This window comes from Copadichromis virginalis, linkage group LG6 (assembly GCF_057382275.1).
Source record: "Copadichromis virginalis isolate Kocher_CV1m ecotype Utaka linkage group LG6, C_Virginalis_male_GT1.1, whole genome shotgun sequence".
In the NCBI taxonomy this organism is placed as follows: domain Eukaryota; kingdom Metazoa; phylum Chordata; class Actinopteri; order Cichliformes; family Cichlidae; genus Copadichromis; species Copadichromis virginalis.
The window spans coordinates 32607438-32629627 of NC_140623.1; the positions used below are offsets into that span (position 1 = coordinate 32607438).

The 22190-nt window shown below is 42.1% G+C and overlaps 2 protein-coding genes across 2 annotated transcripts; one reads left to right on the forward strand and one right to left on the reverse strand.

Annotated features, from left to right (window-relative positions):
* Positions 1-962: 962 nt before the first annotated feature.
* On the forward strand, positions 963-6084 carry mcrip2 (MAPK regulated corepressor interacting protein 2). The gene is made up of 5 exons (XM_085459926.1): positions 963-1500; positions 1662-1731; positions 2497-2630; positions 4207-4314; positions 5000-6084. The coding sequence occupies exons 1-5, from the start codon at positions 1446-1448 to the stop codon at positions 5068-5070; spliced, it is 438 nt and encodes a 145-aa protein (XP_085316052.1). The 5' UTR covers positions 963-1445; the 3' UTR covers positions 5071-6084.
* slx4 (SLX4 structure-specific endonuclease subunit homolog (S. cerevisiae)) lies at positions 5668-19977 on the reverse strand. Its single transcript, XM_085459922.1, has 14 exons — positions 19795-19977; positions 19032-19543; positions 17706-17913; positions 17029-17259; positions 16729-16955; positions 15727-16022; positions 15214-15460; positions 14689-14858; positions 13553-13699; positions 13002-13171; positions 9921-12199; positions 8746-8845; positions 8216-8518; positions 5668-6703 (listed from the first exon to the last, which is right to left on the reverse strand). The coding sequence occupies exons 2-14, from the start codon at positions 19498-19500 to the stop codon at positions 6364-6366; spliced, it is 5187 nt and encodes a 1728-aa protein (XP_085316048.1). The 5' UTR covers positions 19501-19543; positions 19795-19977; the 3' UTR covers positions 5668-6363.
* Positions 19978-22190: the final 2213 nt, after the last annotated feature.

Below are 22190 nucleotides of genomic sequence, written 5' to 3' on the forward strand. Positions count from 1 at the left end.
AAACCTAATCTGAAATAACTATACAATAAAGTAAAAGTATACTAAAGAATAAAGTATAAGTATAATAAGTATAGTAAAAGTCTAATATACATGTACATTTAAACTCTAAATTCACCATTAAATAATAATGGACTATGTAATAAAAAAGTGAATAATAAAAATAATGGAAAGGTGTTGTTGTGTGTAAATCCTAACTATGTATAATTTATGTTGTTATTATAACTAATTCCAACTTAATTAAAACTATTAATTAATTTAAACTATGATACGTTTTATTCATTTTGTTAAAGTAATACAAAAGAGAATAATTAAATGGAAAATCTAAAATAAAATACAGTGCTGTGCAAAACTTTATTTTACTTCCAAGGACCCAGGTTTTCTTGTAATTATTATTTACAATTTGTGTCTTTTTTCTTTTTCTTTTGTGGTCCTGAGCAATACTTCTCGGGGCTTTTTTAGATCTTTTCTTTGGATAGTGGCACCTCCTTGACTCATTTTCAGTGAATAACCAATTCTAGAGGGATGTTTGATGAGAAGAAGACAAAACGCAAACAGAAACACTTGAAAACAACTGCTTATGGAACATGACAAGAAGCCCAATGACCACAAGAAGTCAGACACTAGAGGAGTATATCCCTAGAAGTCCATGCTCTGTTTGGTCCAGATCTTTACAACATTAGGCTGGGTTTTTAATGTTGTGGCTAATCAGTGTTTAAGTGCATAGTATTTGTAGCTGCATGATAATCAATAGTATATAACTGTGTAGTTTTTAATGTGATATAAAAGTACATATGGTGTCACCTCAAGATTGTGCTTATCATATTTTAAATGGTGCTTCAGTTTAAAGTAGCTGTAGGCTTGTATACTCCAAAATTAGTTTTATTTTGAAATGTTCAGGCGGAAGCCCTGTTCTGCATTTGGACTTGCTTGACGCTAGCCCAGCATGCTCGCTTTCAGTCCTGAAGAGAATAAAGTGTGCAGTGCCCTTGTAACCTGTCAGAAATCAGAGGTGGTACAGTCGGTTCCGGAGCACCAGCAGATGAGAGAGGGTAGGAGTGTCCGGCTTAGAGTGTCACAATTCAGGGACGTCAGGAAGCTTGCCCCCGGCTCCCATTAATGATCCCCGGCATGTGGAACTGCGTTCTCCTTGAATGACCTACACACAACCTATTGCACGAGTCCTGGACGTCGTTTCATCTCAGTTGAACCACCTGCCGGAGAGGAGCTGCAGCGGGCGGTCTACACAGCGGGCAACAAGTCGAAGCGAGTCTCTGGCAGGCCTCGAGCTGACTGTGGAGCAGCTGACCTGGACAACAATCATTTCGGGGGGCAGCCTCAGAAGGACCGGACAAGAGCTACAAGTTTCAGAGTCAGCGTTCAATGCTTGAGGCCGACAATTAAGGAGAAGGGGCAGTGCAGAATTTCTCGAGGGTATCGGCGTTCACATGATGTACACAATCACCAGAGGTCCCAGCAAACTCGTTACACAACGGAGGACAGGTGAGTGAATGTGGCCATTACCTAACGCGTGATGCAATGTAACGTCAGGCTGCTTTTGGCTCAAGAAAGCGAAAGTTTCGGGGTTGTTTCGTAAGGTGACATGTTTGCGTGCTGGGTTACATCGAGTCTACAAACGCGTAATTTTTCCGTTTTTGCCCCAGGTAACACTCAGCAGGTCGAGAGCAAGTTCGGCGACTTGAAACTGAAGCCGACGTCCTGGATCACGTCAAAGTGAGTATGTTTACTTTGTGTTTTTATTTAATGTTTACCTTTTTTTTTTTTTTTGAGGGTTGCTTTGGGCGTGCTGCTGTTTGAGCAGCGCGAGCTCAAAATACTTTCCACGTGGACCGCGAGCGCGATCATATAACACGTAGGCGTGGCTTGGTTCCATTATCGGACACAACTTCTCTGGCGGCCCGTCAGTTTCTCGGGCCAATCAGAGGCGCCATTAGTTGAGGTGTGACACTGCATGGTGTAGCCGAGAGCTCTGCTACCTGAGGGGCCAACCCACCTCGCCTGCTGTGATTTATTAAGGTGTAGAAATATAAAGAAAAGCCTAAATCTAGCCTTGATTGAAACTTCATCTACAAATGGCAAAACTAACTTAATGTACTGAGATAGTTAAGGTGGACTAACCAATACAAAGCTGCAGTCTCCAAAATGTCCAGGAAAAAATTGACCACTCTAAGAAAACCTTCTTGTGTGAAAGTGTGCAAGACTTAGATTTACACTTAGATTTGCACTAATATATAACACCCCACCTTCAAGAAAACACCAAGTAGGTGTTTTCTTGCCCTTTTCAGCTCATGTTCACCCTGCCCATGAAGAACCAAGTCAGTCTGTCCTGTCATAATCAAAGTGGCCACACCTTCACCAAGTAATCCAAGCTGCTAAATGAACATAAGACTTTTACTCTCACTTTGTAACGTGACTCCTGTGACTGTCTTCATCCAAAAAGCCGCTCCTCTGCAATTAGCTCTTGTGTTTTCTCCTTAGCTCTCCTCCTCCAAAGATCGTGTTCAATCGCCTCAACGGGAAACGGTACCACAGTGCGGCCGCACAGAAGTCTGAAAGCCCAGTGGAGGGATTCACTCCTGCACACGAGGAGAATGTCCGATTTGTATACGAAGGTGAGGATAAGGGGACCAATAGATGGGTGGTGATGTAAGTCAGAGTGCAAAGTGAGCCCTCCAAGACAAAAAGTCAGATCTTTATCTGAAAGGGGAGGTGGTATTAGTTACTAGAGTAGCTTTACATGATTCATAGTTTATAATGAGCCTTTTCAACCTGTTCTGGGTACTAGTGTAGCCCTTCAGTTCATCTCTTAAACCATTGTAGCTCCAGTTCCTCTTCTTTTTAAGACCTCTTAATACTTCCTATTGGCGGCCTCTCACAAAAGTTTGCACAGCAAGTGGTGGACCTGCGGTGCTCAGAGGCAGAGCTGTCTGCCTGAGGGGATCATACTGGGGCTTTCCACTCTGTCTGAAACCAAGCAGTTTAGAGCCCAAGCTTTTTGGTACTTGTACAATCAGTGATCTCACTTTTTTGACACTTTGGTCATCTTTAATAAGCGTCTTTAATAGGCTGATGATAATTTGGAAATCAGATGATCTTCTGCAATACACGTCCTCCTCTGCATAAGAAGCTTTGGATATACAGATGTGCAAAATTGTAATATTTACTGTTTGTATTTTTACCGTGTTGGTAAATTTCTCTTCATATGCTTAGGTTCAGAATTTATATCCTTTTATATCCTAAGGTAGTTTTCAGTAATGTTGGGTGTTGTTTTGCAAACTAATAACCCCTTTTTTTTTTTTTTTTTTTTTTTTTATAATGACAAATACCTGGACTACTGCAAAAATTCAACTAGTTGTCAGTAGGTCTCAGACGAGTGCTGCTTCTAGTCAGTAAACCCTAACAATGAGTTAAGTCCAGGCCCTGCAACATTCACCCCCCGTCTTGGAAGATTGTCCAGCATACCTCAGCGCCGGCCAGTATTTCATGCCGTGCTCGGATTGAATGATTTGTGGAGCTGAATCGGCATGAGCCAGCTATCTGTGTTACTCTTGGGCTGCTGCCAGTAAAGACTGCTCTGTGGCGTCCTTTTGTGACCACAAAGTTCAGCGCTTCACTTTTGTTCTCTGCTCAGACACAAGGAGGAACCGCTCTCACGCTCTGTCGAGTTGTTCGAAGAGAGAAAACCTCCTGCGGTTTATTCCAGTTGAACATGTTCACACAAAAAAGATAAAAATTGTAACAAATGTAACCTGCAGACATGATTAGAAAGCGTTTTATGCACCCGCATGCACACGTTCAACTGGTTTATTGTTTAACATCCTTAAAGCCGTTAGACATTAAATGTTTGGCTGACTATTGGAGCTCCAAGTAAGCAGAAGACATGTCCACAGAAACTAAACCTTGAGATTTATCTTGATTATTAAATGGAAAAACCTTCACCCTCAGCTGATAAACACAATCCGCCTACCAGACCAGTCCTCTCAAGGTTTGCAGCCTTCAAATGAATTTAGATAAATAGTGGTCAGAGCTGTGTAGATGTGCCCTTGAGCTCAGCTGCTGGTTGAAGATTTATTTTTATTTTTAGTGTCTTTTTGTATGAGTTCAAAGATTACAGGAAAAAATACACCAGTGTATCCATCCAACATCCAAATGGTAATTACAACTCCACGCGTGTGTGACTGTTTGCAGTGTGGCAGGAGGTGGAGCAGAAGCTGGAGGACGGCGGCAGAGGGGAGCTGGCTGGCAGCCAAGGGCCCGTTCAGTACTCCGAGAAGACCCCGAGTGCTGCGATGAAGAGTAAGTTCCCATGACTTTTAAAATGCCTCCAGTCATTTAGAAACTAACGTGACCACACTCATTTAATGTAATCTTACCGTATGTCTTTATGGCATCCTAACAGATAAACCTCTTCCTACTCATTAAGCTGCTCAGCTTTTGAACCTGTAATCTATGCATTTATTATGTCTGGGCCTTTAAACCCCTGAACCGATTGGCTATTTTCATCTCTCTGAATGAACAGCATGCAAGGCAGAGGGCAACTGTTGTAATAGTATTGCTTTAATTTTTAACCTCCTTTAATTTGAGAACCTGGCTATTCCAGATAAACCAGCCGTGACGACCAAATGTAGAGCACACACCTACCTGCCTCTTCCGCTTTCCTTTGTGTATCGCTACCCCGAAAAGCTTAAACCAAACCGGTTTCTAATCCTGAATTCTTTAGAATGTGAAGAAAAAAATATTATTATATATTTTTTATTTTTAAGAAGACCGAAAGCTTTTCAAATCTGAGAAATTAACAACATGACAAAAGGAGCTCTCCATTCAAGTGAAGGACAATGAATCGATTAAAGACGCAGGCTGGAATTCTTCAGCTGTTAATGTAACATTTTGTTCACGTGTAGAAAACGTACTTGCTCATTTGATTCAATCTGAAGTTAAGCTTTCGTCTCTTGTCTCTCCTGCCGTCCTCCCCTCTGTGCAGACTTTGTGCCCATAGACCTGGAGGAGTGGTGGGCTCAGCGCTTCCTTGCCAACATTGCCAACCTCTCATGACTGTGATGAGGCATCGAGCCGGGACGAGGAGATGCACCGCGCTGATGCATCCGGAACTTGCCACACGGGTGGAAAGGAGGCGAGCCCGTCTTTGGGATCTGTAGCGTTGTGTCTAATTTGGAATGTGATTTGATGCCTCGTGCTTCACAACTGCTGTCGAGAAACCTGAGTGCACAACGATGCAAACACAGCGACCTGACTGGGAACTCTTGACAGCATTGACTTTATGTTGTGCTGCTCTAACGGATCTCTCTCTCTCTCTCCCCCTCTCTCTCTCTACTTGAATGATGTATCAGAAGCTATGAGATCTTCCCCTTGTTCAACAACCTGCTTCCTTTCTCAAGTGTGTTCAGCTCTGCGAGCGTCTTGGTTAATCTTTGGATAAGGAAAAACAAAAAAAAAAACCACACAAAATGCCTTTTCAACAACTTCTGTGAGATTGCATTTCTTTGCGCTTAACTGGCTCATATTTTGTTGTTGCAACACATAACACCTGACTGTTGTGCAATACAACACACTGAAGATTAACTTTGTATCACTGGGCAGACAAAGTGTAATATCAACTTTATTACATCAAGTGGTTTTGCTGTTTTGAAATTTTTAAATCAAAAGCCCTTTTCAGATATAACTTTACTGGCTGTTAAAGTGACAGTTTGGTCATTCAGACAGACATGTGACAGTATTGGAAAGACTGACTATAATCAGTATAAACTTAGTGGATGCCAACTTTTTAATGTTAGTGACAATGGAGAGGAGAACAAAGAGCAGGGTGTACGTGACATGTTGTGCTGTTCAGGCTGTTCTTCTTTGGGCTGATGTGTAAATGTTACTCTTTCTTAAAATTCCTGTCATGACTTTTATGGAAAAAGTGACCCAGGTGCTCATTTCGGACACCTTGTAAGGTGCAACAGGAGTGCATGTCTGAAGGGGGCTAAAGCAGCCATTTGTCAACCCCACACTACAGCTGTCATTAATCTGATTTATTTTCTTAATAAATGCAACATTGGGGGGGGGGGGGGAAACAAAAAAAAAACAGTTAAAATACACCCGGTCCTGGAAAAACGGTGTCAATAATTACATAGTTATAAACCTGTTTTTACTAAAGATTTTCTCACCTGGGAATAATCAGTCTTTGTCTTGATCACTTAGATTTTCTTGTGGCCTTTTCAGTTATCAGACAAACGTTCCAAGCACAGAAATAAAATCTGCTATCTTTAAGTTTCTACATAAAACCATTCTTGCAGTGAGTTTAAAAGTGCGACTGTAATGCCTCCTTCCTCGCTTGCCTCTCTTTCACCTACTTTTGCCCGCCTTGCCTGTCCTCTTGACCCGCCTGCGGCTCGGTGCGGCGCGGCCTGGCTTGGCTGTGGTGAAGGTGATGCACTGAGAGTCCAGGTAGTCCATGAGCTTGGCGGCCCCCAGGCGTATCCCCGCTGCTTTGAGTTGCTCCTGAAGCTGAGACAGAACCAGAGGCTTATACTGGAGGATCTGACTGTACAGCTTGGAGTCGGACAAGATGAAGGAGCGCACGGCTTTGAGTCGATCCTGGAGCCGGGACGCTGCTTGAGAGGCAGAAATCCCGCCATCGCTGTCGGAGTCGCCGTCGGACGAGATGCATAATTCTGGATTGGACCTGATGAGAAGGAAGCGGTTAATTTTATAGACTCTACTAAGTGTCTGATTTTTAAAATGAGTGTCAGGTATCTAACTTGTATATCTGAGGGTCAAACGTGCACACACTAAGCAACAGCTGGAACTGGAAAGCTACTTCAATGGTTCCAAAATGTCTCCAATCAGCCACATGTCAGTAGTTGTGTGGTCGTGTGACCCCAGCCAGGCGTGTAAGGGGTCATGTTGGCACCAAATGATCAATCACAAAACATGAATGAAATCAAGTTTTAACCTCCCAAATATGAGGAATTGTACCTGTAAAATGGGCTAAAAGCAACTCCTGATATTGGCTAAATTATCTGATCCAGAAACTCAGTTGATGGATGTGTGCAGATTGTTTTCTCTCTCTGTCCTGCATTACTGGAGCTGCTGCTGTTCTTTCTGTGCAACACTGTAATTGTGTTAAAAGAAGCCAAAGGTCCCTGAATACTATTGCCCTGCTAATCCAACCACCAAGCGTCACTACAGTAATCCCATTTTCCAGGAGAACTGAGCGGGTGAGTAGTGGTGCTTTTCTACACACCGATCTGTTACCTGTTACAAAAACAGCATTCAGGCAAGTTACCTTAAATTCTAGTTCATATCAGCGCCATCAGCTCATGATACAGAATATCTGTGTGTGAATTTGAATTAATGCTTCATAGTATATAAAAGCAATTTACAGTAGCGTTCAACACATTTGCTGATAAAGTTTATATCACATATAATCAGCATCATTTTGAACTTTTTCCCCATTCTGTGCATTTTAAGCTCTTTCTCTCAGGAGCACTAACATCACAAGTCTTTGACTCATCGTTATATGGCTGTTATCTCCACTCTGTTAATGTAATTTTAGATAGTGGACATAATTAGATGAAGTATTTTAAATCACAAAATGGCATTTTTATACATTTCAAATTTCCCCCAAAGAATCTCATTCATAAAGGTTGTTTATCTTGACTTTATAGCTGTGCAGTCACTACTGACTAAATTCATTGTTGTTTTCCCAGGTAGGAACAAAAAACAACATTCTAGAGCTCAATTAATAAAAACACTAAAAATGTAAGCACCCTCTGTATAGCGGTGGGTTGTGATGTACACAGGTGAACACTTTGGTGTCATTCTGAGGCAACAGCACAGCAAATTACACACAATGACCATAGCAGGTTACAAACTGGTGCTATTCAGCTGTGAAGGAGGGCAATGGTGTCTAACATCCTCCTCTTCACAATCCTCATGCATTGTGTCGACTCTTGATGGACTTCACATCTTTAAACTAAGACATTATCTTCTGAATGTTCACGACTGCCAAGAGATGACTTGGTGTGAACCTTTGATGTCATTTGATTTGTTACCAACACTAGTACAGGTGCACACAGGCGAGCAACTGAATCCATCAGAAACATGGCTCCTGGAGAACACAGGCCACTGACTGAGTCTATAGTCAAGCGCTCTGTTATGTAACACCTAAGATGATCTACACGCTGCGGAGTACCTTTCCGATTCTTCACTGGCTCCAGCTGAGGAGGTGTTGGAGCCCTGTGAGTTGGACAGAGGCTCCGCCACCTCATCACCGTTGTGCTTCACAGGGCACACATCAGCAGGTGCTCGGGGTTCTTTAAACTTCACAGTCTGGGCGCAGGACACTGGCCTGCTGGCAGGGGGCTTCATCTGAGCTGTGGCTCCTGAGACTGAGGCCTCATCCTCAGAGTCTGAGCTGACCAGCTGGTGTGTGTATTGGTGGATCTCCTTCAGTTTTAGGATCATCTGGCGCTTCGGTAAAGGCCGAACGCCAAACCTGCACAGAGGCGAAAGTTAAAGGCATTTGCGAGGCACAGACGGACTAACAGATGGACAGAAGGAAAACAGCCTGACAGCGAGCAGAGCCAGACAGACTGCGTTGACAGTGACACCAGGGGAGCTAATCGGATAGATACCTCACTTAATCGCTGTGATTAGTTAGAAAAAAAAAAACTTGGCCTTGTATCTAATCTTTAACGAGAGGATGAGAGTGAACCAACTGACCTGTTGAGCTTGTTCTTGAGCTCCGGCGTGTCCATGTCAGAGTAGTGGGGCATGGGAGTGATGGGCACCAAGGTGCGCTGCCTTTTGCTGTGAGACGACACTGATGAAACACAAGAAGAAGACACTGTTTAGGCACAAAGTCTAATTTCTACACTAGAAGTTCATAAATAGAAGACAAGTGCGTGCAGTCCTTTAAAAAATCCCAACTAATTATTTATTCAACAGAAATTAAGCAATATATCTGTAATAGCCCGCAATCATATCTTAAGTTATACTAATTGTAAAGCATTTGAATGAATTGGTGATATTAAACAATATAGATAAAATGAACCTGATAAAGCAATAAGCCCCCAAACAACACATTATTCCTTGTTTTCCACTTGAATTTAATCAATACTTCAAACTTTTACCAGTCAATTTGGTTTTAACCTTGAAATGAGGCTCAGATATAACATTCTTTCACAATTAACAAGTTCGTGCTTATTAAAGTTAACGAGCACAACATTAATTAATGTTGCAGAGTCTCGACTTTAAAATATAAAGTGCCTTGAGATGCCTATTTTTTTTGTTTGGTGCTTTTTAAATAAAAACAAACTGAATTAATTGTGGAGGCTGTTTGAGAACTTGTGGTCGATAATAATAATTATCTGTCTTTTTGTGATTTTATTGCTCTGGAATGTGTCGGTTGCTTATGTATATAGCACTACTTTGTCTATATTTCTCTTGCTATAAGAGCTGTGTAACACTAAAATTTCTAATTTTGGGGATAATAAAGGTTTATTCTATTCTATTCTATTCTATTCTATTCTATTCTTTCTGTCTTGGTGGAGAAGAGCATGTTTTTAAGCCTGTCACTCGATTTTTATAGTATGTGTAGCCCTGTGCAGGCTTGTCGTCCCAACCACAAAGGTACAGCATGTACAACCCTGTGAATACAGACAATAACTTTCTACTTCAGGCACAGGTTGTCTGGTAGAGTGAAGAATCTGATTAGATTTTGAAGCAACTCTAGTATAAATTATGTATTAGAGGAAAAATACTTCTTGATATTTAATAAAAATTAAGACCTGTTGATACATATTGGGATGGTTTTTATAATTTAGGCTAAAACAAATATTATTTAGTAATATGCAGTTTATATTTATGCTGGCAAATTACACAATAGAAATACTTACCTGGGGTCTTATGATAGGTTGAGGGGTTCACCCTCTTAGAGAGAGGAAGGTGTTCCTCCTCCTCTTCTTCTTCTTCCCAGCTGTCCCATATTTTGGAGTCCAGGAGGCCGTTGTCAATCTCTGGTGTGGTCAGCAATTTGGCTTTAGGTGGGGACGTGGTGATGGAGGGACCTGCGTGCACCTGAGAGCTGTGACATTTAGGTGTGGAAGGGGTAGTCACGCCACCACAGCGGTTTAAAGACTCGCTGCTGTGTCTGGACGATTCAGGTCGACTGGTGGGAGAGGTTAACGACTGGGCTGTTTCTCGCTGCCCGCTGTCCTCCAGCCTCAGACTGAAGCATCCTGGATCAGCGTCTACACACACATCGAGTCCCCATGAATCATTGAACGCTATGGGAGGCTCATCCATGGCCATGAAACTCTGCTGAAAACTAGATTCTTCAACATCTGCCTCTATTTTTATTTCTCCCTCCTGTCCTTCATTGAACATTTCTTCAGTATGATCGGAATCTGCCTCTCTTCCTTCCTTCTCATTCCTTAACCTCTTTTCATAAATGCTGGAATTAAGAGAACATCGACTCTGACTAGAAGACACGGTGAGCCTCGGTGAACTTTCTAAACTATGAGAAGACGAAGCGCGTGGGCCTGAAGGGTCAGACAAAGGGGAGAGGTGAAAGCTCCCCAGGTCTGTTTTCTCTGGGCTATCTGATGGTGCTCTCTCCCTTTTCTGACCCATTGAGTTCTGCTTACTGGGATGAGTGTGAAGCAGGGAGGAAGCAAGACGCATAGGGGAATGGTGGAGCTCCGTTTGTAAGGGAGTACTGCTGTAAGGTTGGGGGTGGCGCTGAAGAGGAATATCACACTTTGAAGAAGCTTGGAGAGAATCAAGGTGAGTCGAGCTTGAGAGATTTGACAGTTTAGGCTGAGGCAGGGGAACTTTGAATCGCTCTCCATCGTTCCTTGAATCATCCCTATTCTCTCTTTTTGGAGAAAAGCTGAAGTTCCTTTCTATCTTCAACCTGGAGACACTGCCCTTCATTTGGTCGGTGTCGGCAGAATCCTTGGTTTCACTGTTGGAGGGGTGAAGGGTGCTCTTAAGAGTAGGAGAAGAAAAAACAGAGGGTGATGATGGGGATGTTTGACTTCTCCGAAACAGCTGCGTCCTGCACATGCTGCTTCTGGTCTGAGTGGAGCTGCTCCTGGTGCCGCTGCCAGGACGGACAGGTGTGGACGGGATCAGCCAGGAAACTTCTGGAGAACAGTCTAATTGATCACCAGCACTGTGCCCCAAACTACTGGCCTCTTTATTCAAAGCTGGTTCATTGGGTGCTGAGTTGTGCCTGGATTTGATTTCTGTATAACCGGGAGAACGTGGTAAGGGGCTACGGGAACTAAGAACAGCAACATCCCCCTCAAGCTCCTCACTGGAGTCTGACAAAACTATGAGCTCAGGTTCGTCTTTTTTCTGGGCTGAATCAGGAGAATGAGGGGTGCAAATACTATAAGGACCTTGGCTTTCTCGCTTCATGTCTTCCAATAGATCTTTCTTGGGCATTTTCAATTCAACTGGATTTTTTCCCTTGTCTCCACTGCCACCCATGTCACCTACTTGTCCAGGGGACACACCTGGAACTGGCAAGTTGGATGTCCCTGGTGGAGGACTGATGGAAGGATCACTAACTACACTTGCTGAAGACTGAAGCAAAGCTCTCCCTGAAAATTCATATGATGGTTTACAAGGGGACTGCTGAGAAAGGTGCACCTTTGGCAGACCAGAGGTAGAAGCTAAGGAGGAAGGCTCTGCTTCCTCGTACACCCCCCACGAATCTGAAAAGAGACGGCTGTAGCTGCGATCCAGGCTGGGGTCGGGCTCACGTTGAAAGTCAGGTTGCAGCTTTTTGTCACTTAAGCTTTTTTTAGTTTCTCCATCTTCTTCTTCATCTAGCGCCTCCTCCTCCTCCTCCTCCTCCCTCTTTCTCTGCGTGGACGCAAACTCATAGATCTCCTCCAACTCTTCCTCATTCACTTTCTCTTCGTGAATCTCTCTATCGCCTGACGTGACCTCATCAGCTTGATGATCCACTTCCAGGCCTTCATCTCTTCCTCTGTCTGAATCTTCCCCGTCGTCACCGTCAGCATCGTCTTCGTTCCACATGGAGCGGAGGAGCTCGATGAAGGCCTGGTCTGTTTCCTCCTCCTGGGTTAAGTAGTTGCCCTCGTCTCTCAGAGTCTCCTCTTGCCCAAGATGACAAAGCTGTTGTAGCTCCTGCAAGTCAAACCTGAAACAGGAAAGAGAAACGAAAGAAAGAAGCTTTCACAACAGCGTCAAATTTTAAGAGTTCTTACATGAAATTCAGAAAATATCAAAAAGAATAATACTTTTTTAAGTATTGTTTTTTATATGATTTTAATGTTTTATTTAAAAAAATGGAAACTCTTAACAGAAGTTCTTTTCACACATGCATTAGAGCCCTGAACCTTTCTCAGCTTATCTAAAGCAGCTGTATGAGAGAAGTCAATTATCTGACTCAGTCACATCACAGTCAAACCTGCCAGCTTCCAACACGCTCTCTCACATGTACGCCGTCTCCTCGTGTGTCCTACATGTGAGAAAGAATAACTGCGAACCACATCCTGACTGCATTCTCCAGATGTTTCCCATGTGTATATGTTTAAAAACATCTGGGCTTCTAATTTAAGTGCAATTACGAGAACCAGCTCTGTTTAATAAAGAACAAAGCTAGACAACAAACAAGATCCTGGTTTATAGGATGAAATATCGACTGTTTAAGGCATTTGAGCTTTTTGGTGGGAGCAGACATCCACTCTAGTTTTAGGTTTTGCCATTAAAACTTCCCTCTTTAATAAGACATACTGTAATTGCTGGTTCAGGTGACCCTGAACCGCCCCATCGTTGTGACACTATTGCCCCGGGCTACTAGGGGAACTCCGAGCGGCATTCTTTTTTTTGTTTTGTTTCTCTCTCATTTTCAGTCTGCATGTATTTATGCCACTGCTGCACGCATAAACTTTTGCTTTGTATTTTGTGCTTTGGACTTTACATCCTCCATCTCCTAGTACCTTTGTGCCAGCTCCAGCACATGAGGCTGCAGCGATGCCGGTAAGGAGAAGTGGGCTGTGTAGAGATACTGTAGAAGAGCAAACACTGCTTGGGCCGGGACGTCGCTGATCAACACCCTCTGAGCAGGAGGCACGCCTTCCTCCTGCACCCCAAAACCACTTTCATGCATCTGTGACGCGAGCAGAAGAGCAAATCGACTCTGAAAAAGCTGAATTAATTCATAAGAAACTAAAGAAACAACTTTAAACAAAACAAAATTCCCAATTTGTTTTTAAAGCATTGAAATAAAATCACATTCACACGGCTTATTCTTTCAAGCAAAATGAAATCTCAACCTGGAGCATCGCACACTACAGTATGCATCAGTGTAGACCTTTAATTACCTCTTACAATCATACTATTATTATTTATACTACTTGCGTCAATTTTTACACTAATTAGATTATATTTCATACTTGCAAAACATGACAGAACAATATGCATAATAATGCATCCCTGGTGTTGCACATCAGCAGAGCTTTGATGTGCAACACAGTAATAACTGATTTACCATTTCTGCCAGCAGGGGGCAGCGAGCATACACCATGAAGGAATGTGCAAAGAAGACTTCTCCACTGTCCACCTGGAGCTGGACATCACTGAGCTGAGGGTTGTTCACCATGCTGCTCAGGTCTGACGCCAATGTGGACAGCGCTAGCTACAGGGGGAAAACCATCATAATACAATGACGTATGTTAACATGTTATTTAGGTCCTGATATTTATTTTATTATAATTATTGCTTTAAAAGAACACAATGAATTAAGGTGATTTAGAAACTGTGTCATCACAAAGTTAGCCTGCAGCATGCAGAACGGTTTGCATCACAGCTGGGCAGATGGATGTTGAGCCAAACTGTGCATTGCTGGAAAGCTTATAAAAGATGACATCGTTTATAAACATGACATCATGAGTCATGTTATAGGACTCTGTGCAACCATATGAAAAACGAATTACACCCCATGACTCAGTAGGCTGTAGAAGCATATCTACCAGTGATCAACTGAAATAATTCTTTTATATGTGTGACTGTATCAGTGTCTCTGTCTCGCATCACTGTGGAGGAATTTTGTCCCACTTTTCTTTACAACATTGCTTCTGTTCATTAAGGTTTGTGGGAATTAGTTGGCAAGTTCCCGCCACAGCACTTAAATCAGGTTGAGATTTGAATTTTGGGCCAACTGCAACACCTTGACTCTATTTGCATCACTGTCCTGCTGCATGACCCAGTTTGAGCGAGAGAGGTGGGCTCAAATTTGACTCTACAAATACTTTGTTATTCAGATGAGTTTATGGTCAAATCAATGACTGCAAGGTGCCCAGGTCGTGTGGCTGCTCTTCACCAGCACAGCGGCTCGTACCAGCGTATGAGGTATCTTTATTGGACAACTTACTGACAAGTAGCCGTATGACTGTTCACTCAAATAAAATATCTGGAGGCGACTCTTTATATTTGGCAGCTTTTTACAACAAACCCTTGTTTATACTCCAGAACAAGAGGGCCAGATTAAACTTGGCCTGAAAACATCTAGGGACCTTACTACAGATCTAACTGAAAGAAAATAAAGCGGTCCTACAAAAATAGTACTTAAAAGATTTGGATAGATGAAATTAATGAACATAATGGAAATGTTAAGAAACATCTTACTGATAGGTGGCTGTCTCCAACTTTTTCCCTTGGTTGCTCAGCTGCTGTCATCGCTTGGCTATGTCTTTCCTCAGCATGAGTGTGGGCCCTTTCTGGCAGGAAGCCACTGGCACAGAGGTCAGCCTGCTCCTCTGATTCCTCCTGGATGAAGCCGCTCTCGCTGGCGTTGTCTGCAAAAAAAGGTTAAATAGTTTAGCCTCATGTTTAGCACGATGTTAAAATGTTTATAAAACTTATATAACCAACACCCACAGTTTTAGTTTTTCTTCAACATACACAGCAAGAACAGAAGACAGTGAACAAAGGTGTGTATGTGATGTGTTCACCATATTTTAGGCGCTTTGCCTTTTATTTAAATGTTCAAATTAAACTCTACAGGTAATAACATCCTAATTTTATATCATATAAAATATCAAACTGTCAGTTAACTTATTGGTACAATTTTCACATTAGGTAAGGCTTTAATGCTGCTCCACTTTAAATAAAAAAATGTTTTAGGACATAATTTCTGTCCGCGTGTTTTACCTTTGGCTGTGTATCCATACTGTGTGAGTGTCATGCCTTCGTCAGCCAGGTCCATCAGGTCTTGAAGAACCTGACTGCTCACTGAGAGCTGCCCTGTACCGGGCATGGAGGGAGCCGGGGAGCAGGAAGCCGTCTTGGCAGAGGATGGTAGGATGGAGGTCCTGAACCCAGTGGTGGGAGTTCCTTTGGCCACAGGTTGAACACAAGACTCGGGCTTGTCGCTGGAGCCTTCTGAGGCTGCATCAGTCTAGAAGTGGAGGAGTTTTTGGTCAGATATTGTAAGACATGCAAGATCACACTCTTCTCAGTATGAAGATCCACTGGGACCCATTAGTGATTCCAAAACACAACATTTTTCTCTCAACAGTTTTATCTGTGCTTAAAGTTGCATCTGATTAAAACAAATGATCAAAAGAGGTGCTTCCATTCAATCGAATTGATTAAATCCTCCATTTAGTTGAAAACTGACGCAATAACACAATAAAAAATAAACATGTCTTAGGTCTCACTCACCATTGCTGATACCCAGGGTGAGAAGAACTCCCTGAGCTCCGGAACGTAGAAATCAGACAGACAGCTGGAGTCTCCGTCAAGCAGTCGGCTTTTCTCCCAGAGGGGGGCAGCACCGCTCCAGCTATGCAGAGTGCTGGGGCTGCGAGGCGGGGTTGGGGGACAGTCTGGAGGGCTGCGCAGGAGAAGAGCAGAAACACGTTCCTGCAACCTCCTCAGTGCCCCCTCAGCATCCTGAATGAGAAGTAATGGAGCAGGGCGAGGGGCGACTCCTTTTTTTCTCTTTCCACGCCCTTTACCTGCACGAGGGGAGCAGAGGATTTAGGTCCTACCGATATTTGAAAACTTCCTCATTAAATTTGAGTAAAAAACAACTTAATGTAACCTTTTAGTTATTAAATATCTAATAGACAGTCACATATACACTGCTGCAGGGCTTTAAAACAGCAACAGGTATGCAAACCCACAATCTACCAACTGTACTGTTAAATATTTGTTACTCATTGACAAAAACAGGACGAAAACCTTCCTTGTTAAACCTTTTCTTTGCTCACGTTTGCTCTTGAGCTGTTACTGGTATTTATTCTGACTTGGTTTGATAACTGAGAAATGACCGGTCCTGATCAGCTATCATTATTAGAGACAAAGCTAAACCAAGATCAAAGGCAGGGTATCCTGGCTGCAGGGTGTGTTGATAATTAAATATTAAACTAAAGCTCAAATGTCAAATTAATAAACCACACCTAAGTTTCTGACTTTGAAAACTGAGTTGGGAATTCAGTAAATGTAAATGTGTTTTATCTCTTCTGTACTTTGGGCTTTTCCTCCTGTGACCTTGCTTAATGCAGGCATTTCTGTCTCTGGAGCTGCAGGTTTCTGAGGTGTGACAGAATAAGAAGCTGGAACAAGAAATTGTTGTAGGAGAAGATTTGAATTTGGTACTCGAGTTTTATCTATCTTTATTTATCTTCTCCCCTCGCCCTGCTTTTTGAAAAACACAGATACCTGCGTCTGGCCTCCACTTCAGATCTTGAGTCACTGACGTGTGAGAAGTGCCAGTCTTTGTGTGATACTGCCTCTCTTCCTCTTTCTTTTGTTCCAGCAGGGAGGAGGACAGAGCCAAAGCCACCATGGTCTCTTCATCCAGGGCTTCGGGCTTTTTCTTGGGCTTCTTCCGTGCCTGCAGGCCTGGCTTGGTTGGGCCTTTCCTTTTGGTGCCCACAGCTTGAATGCTGAAGAAGAAAATGGCTAGAGTTAGATGTCATCTATCTTTTAGTTATGCAACAAAGTTATCGTCTGACTTACAGTAAATTAGCAGTGGCAGCACTCTGGGTTTCCTCAGCTTGTCTCTGCAGAGCCTGTATCAGCACAGCCGGTGAGACGTCCATATCTGAAGAACAGCGCTTCAAGTGGACCGAGCGGCTCTTCTGGGACTTGAACTTCTTACCACAGATGGGACAATCAGGAACACCAGAAGGTGGTGGAGGAGGAGGTGCAGGAGCCGCAAGGCCACTCTTTTCACTCTCATCCAAACACCTGTACAGAGAGATTTTTGACAAAAATGAAAAAATATATATATTCTGATTATTCAGAGAGACACTTTAGGTAAGAGTTCATGTATCTGCAAAGAAATCAAACATTTTGTAAAACACAGAAACTGAGGATGATTTTTTTTTATTTGTGGAAAACTCTTATAACCCCAGGATTTCATTATTTTAATCAGATGTTTGTCATTATACTTTATGAAGTTATGACCTGAAAATTAGAAAAGGTATTGTTTTATTTTCCAACAAATCATTTAAATGCAACTTGGTGCACTCAATGAGTGGAATCCTTGAACTCCACATGGAGGCTACTTGTCCAATAAACACTCTCTTACAGTGCTGTAACAGTGAAGACAAACTTTTTAATGTCATTTAGCCTCCCTGTGTGTCCACTAGTATGTAAAGCTATCATCTAAAATGCAATCAAAATCCTCAGACCTGTTAAGATGCTGTGTGCGACCCTCTGCTGTCATGTGTGTTAAGTCTCTGTGGCAAATCTGACAGAAGAAAAGCCCTCCATCCTCCAAGTCCACAATCTGGGCCTGCGCTGCCTCTCTGTCCAGCTCCTGCTGCAGCTGCAGAGCAAGAGCCTCATCGTTGTCTTGAGGCTCTGGAGGAAGAGCAGAGCTGAAGGTATCTGGAGTATCTGCGAACAGCCCGGAGACAGAAATATACGGGTTAAAGTGAGGGATAGCAAGAATAACACAGCAACATTTCAGAAAACAGGATTTCAAAATAAGGAAAAGGTATGGGCCACATTTCCTATTTTTCAACGATAGAACTCAGTCCCTGGGTAACAGGTTGTTAGTATTTTGTCAACAGTCAAGGTAAATTCTATATGGCATATACTGAAATATAATGATGCAAATTTAAAGTGTAAAATTTGGGAAAAAATATGTCTCGGATCAATACAGACACAGAAAACCCTACATAAAATATTACAGTGTTTATAAGGTCTACCTTTGTCTTCATAATGTTGCTGCTTTTGCCATGTTTAGACTGTCAGGCAGATTAATACTATCCTTGTGTCACAAATCACCCCTGACACTCACCATCAAACACTCCATCCTGTCAACACTGTCTTCTTCAGCTCTTTTGTGCACTGCTCATTGCTTTTAATGGTTGAACTCAGGTATTTAAACTCATTCACCATTACTACCTCTACTGTTCAAGGTGTAGCCCGTCTCTCACCCTATAACAGCTGGAAACAGCTTCAACCCTATAAACCTGAACTGGATAAGCATAAGAAAGAAGGTGTATGCTTATTATAGTTAAGTAAACTAAACTAAACTGAACTAAAAGCTAAAACTTGGTGTGCAAAAAAACTTTTAATTATGTAATATAAAAATAAAATCTAAACTAAGTAAAATAAAATAAGAATGTAAAGCAAATGTCTTTAGATTTTGTCAGTTTGATCAAATTTGTTATTGCAGTCAGTTTGATCAGACTCTTGTGCATCTGTTAATCCAGAGAGCAGAGATTCATATTTTTATATTGTTGTATTTCTCTACTGTGCAGTTCTGAGCCTGGCAATTCTTGCCCCTGACAAATACCACCCATTAGATAACAAAGGAAAACTGAATATAATAAAAACCAAAGCTAAACATTTTAACTACAAAAACTAACCCCCTCTAAACTGCCTGAACCTAAATTGAACACAAACACAACACAAACAAAACTAATGAAAAAACAAAAACTGAGCAGGAAAAGAGAGCACATCAAAGTAAGGGATGCAGTAGACTGGAGAGGATTCTGTCATCTCACCCTGATTTTTTTGCTGTGTAAAAGGAGTAGAGTTGTTCTCGTGGTTTGCTGGTTGGATGTGAGTTTTGTGCACCATCTTCTGTGGACTATCTCTCTTGAACTGCTTCATCCTCAGGAGCACTTTGTCTTTCGCTCTTAGGCCGCTTTGAGGACTTGGCCCTGCTTCCTTTAAAGGCTCAGCTGATGGCCAAGCATCCCCTGACTGATGTCCAGCCTCTCCATTGACCACACGCGTTTCTCCTCCACCATCATCGCCAGCACCAGCAGCAGAAGCAGGCTGCGTCCAAGATAGCCTTTTGATAGAGTTAAGAGCTTTTTTGTTATTTCTCCTTCTCTTATCCTCTTCGCTTGCTTGACTGGAGGTCTGCTTATCTGCTTTCCTCGCCTGTCTGGCTTCACCTGGTTTCTTGCGGACTCGTCTTAGATGCTTCGAGCTGAAATCTTCAAAATCCTGGTCCGAGTCATCCATTATACTGTATTTTTTTTCGCAATAAGAGGCTTTTACGATCACCCTGCAAAAAGACAACTAGTTTAAGCTGGATCCACTGATGTGAAACGATGGAGGGAAAAGGTTTAATTTGCATGTAAGTAAATTTTGCGCGGGTAATTCTGTATTCAAATAAAAACAGCGATGCTATAATTACATGCACACTGAGACAAATGGAAATAGTTATATGTGGCACAGATGTTTGACAAATCATGCCACAAAAGGTATGGAGTGAAAACAACAGCTAGCTACTTATGCTAGCACCTCTATACTTACCCATATTTGAAGAATTAACTGTTTAATTTTCTGCCTCATTGTTTACAGAGGCTGCCGAAGAGTTTATTTTCATTCATTTAAAACCATATGTAATTCTATAGAGTTTTTTGTTAACTAAAAAGCGTAGAAGACAGCAAACAACACTTGTTTTCATTTCAAAGCTACGCCCCAAACCGCTTCATTTAAAACTTCCGGTCATGTGACGGTGAAAGCAACGAATAACTGGCTGCTGTCGAGGTCATGTGACTAAAGCGAGTGACTTTGGACGGAATCCGTAAATAACAGTTTAATATAATCATTTATAAACGCTTTATTAAAGATTTCCAACACTTTTTAAACTAAATGATGATTTTTTAAAAACCAGTTTAAGACCCAGGCTTGATCAACATGTTCCTTAAAGCAATCACACTGCAGCAACTCAATGAATTTACACATGTCAACATGGTCAAGATGACCTGAAGCTCAAACCATACCACCACAATGGGAAAGAAAGGTGATTTTAAGTGACTTGGCATGCGACATGATTGCTAGCGCCAGACGGAATGGTCTGAGTATGTAGAAACTGCTGAGCTGCTGAGATTTTCCAAAACAACCATCTCTATGGTTTATAGAGAATGGGCCGAGAAAGAGAAAATATCCAGTTAGTGGTAGTTCTCTGGAACTTGTTGATGTCAGCGGAGGATGGCCAGACTGTTCCAGCTGATAGGAAGGCAACAATGACTCAAACAGCTGTTGCAACCGAGGGAAGTGGATCTCTGCACGCATGACACCTTGAAGCAGATTAGCTAATGGAGAAGTTCACAAAGCCTACCTGAGCACTGTTGCTGATCATGTCCATCACTTTATGACCACAGTGTAAAGATTTTATCCATATCGGATGGATAAGTTCTTTGTACTCAAATAGCCTCCACAGTCACCAGAGTTTGGGGATGTGGTGGAACAAGAAATTCACATCGTGGATGTGCAACCGATAAATCTGCGGCTACTGTGCGATGCTGTCATCAAAATATGGACCTAAATCTCGAAGGAATCTCTGCTGGGAAGAATTAAGGTAGTTCTGAAGGCATAGGGGTCAAAACAGGTACTAGCAAGGTATGACTTATAAAGCGACTGGTGAGTGGATAGGCTTTGATGAATACTGTTAGAATGTGAAGGCATGTAGGAAGCAAGCAAATTCAGATACATCTTATAAATCTGCAGAGGTAAATCTACAGTAAGATTTACTATACACAGAGGAGTTTATAGTTTACTTCTTTGTGTCTAAGTGTACTTCTGTGCCTGTAGTTTACACAGAGGGACAGACACCGACTCAGACATCATAGACTTTTTAAAGAAAAAGACTCCAGTAATACACACTTAAAAGATCTTTCCAAACCTCATGACTTGAATTTGAGACAGAGACTAAATGATGTTACCTGACTGAAAATTTCATTACACTTTCACTTCTTAATGCAATTTATATATTTTGTAAATGAACATTCAGATTCTAACTGGCTGCTATATGAGTGTGACTTCACCAACTGGGCATCACAGCATATTTCCCACAGCCATTCAAGTGGCAGAGACTCAGTGCAAGACTTTTGCAACCAGGATGATCTCCAGAAGATCAGAAACATTTGTATGGAGTGCCAAACAAGCTGTCTTTTAAGAGAAAGAACCAGAACTCATATTTGTGCAGCTGTGTGGATGTGATTATGCTGCACCGGCAGACACACAGACAACTGCTAAATCATTACCTGCTCTGATGAGTCTTGATGCTGCCACATTCAGATTGTAAGGTCACATCTGGGACTGAAAAATTAACCTAAACATGAAGTGCCAAAAATTGTAGTTCCTCCACCAGCCACAAGGCCATCTACACTGCAATCGTGAGTCAGTTCCCCTTATATCAAAATCGCACCCTACAGATTTCTACACTCTTTCATAAGGACTGTTTTTTTTTTTTTAATAACTTACTTTTTTAAAAAGTTTAACATCTAAAATTATGGGTGTAGCCACATACAGCTATATCCATTAAGTCTGACTCCTCCACTAATGATTACTTTGAGCCACTAAGCGGCACTGGCCTTTTAGGGTATTAATTTGCACCCACCTGCAATCCATCATTCCACCACTTCTGTTTCCAAAGAACAAATAAGGTGGTAGCCAAAACACAAACAAATGGGTAAAATCAGTGTCTGGATTCCCCTTTTATGGGCATTGTAACAACTCTCGATGCTGATGGTGGTTGAATGGTGTGGTGGATGTCTTATTGGACTGCTAAGCACCAATCACCCATTATTTATATGGTACAGCCAACCTGAACTACTGTTGCTCGTTATGTCCATGTCTTTATGACCAGTGTTTCCGTCTTCTAATGGCTATTTTAGCAGGTTAATGCACATTATAAAGCTCTT

Excerpts from the sequence above, each read along its gene's own strand:
- slx4 (XM_085459922.1), bottom strand. The coding sequence starts at position 19,500 with ATGGATGACTCGGACCAGGATTTTGAAGATTTCAGCTCGAAGCATCTA. Across the intron at positions 13,172-13,552 it reads GCCCCCTGCTGGCAGAAATG|ATGCATGAAAGTGGTTTTGG; the intron begins GTAAATCAGTTA and ends CTCGCGTCACAG. Across the intron at positions 12,200-13,001 it reads GTGCTGGAGCTGGCACAAAG|GTTTGACTTGCAGGAGCTAC; the intron begins GTACTAGGAGAT and ends TTCCTGTTTCAG.
- mcrip2 (XM_085459926.1), top strand. The coding sequence starts at position 1,446 with ATGATGTACACAATCACCAGAGGTCCCAGCAAACTCGTTACACAACGG. Across the intron at positions 1,732-2,496 it reads ACGTCCTGGATCACGTCAAA|CTCTCCTCCTCCAAAGATCG; the intron begins GTGAGTATGTTT and ends TTTTCTCCTTAG. Across the intron at positions 2,631-4,206 it reads TGTCCGATTTGTATACGAAG|TGTGGCAGGAGGTGGAGCAG; the intron begins GTGAGGATAAGG and ends GACTGTTTGCAG.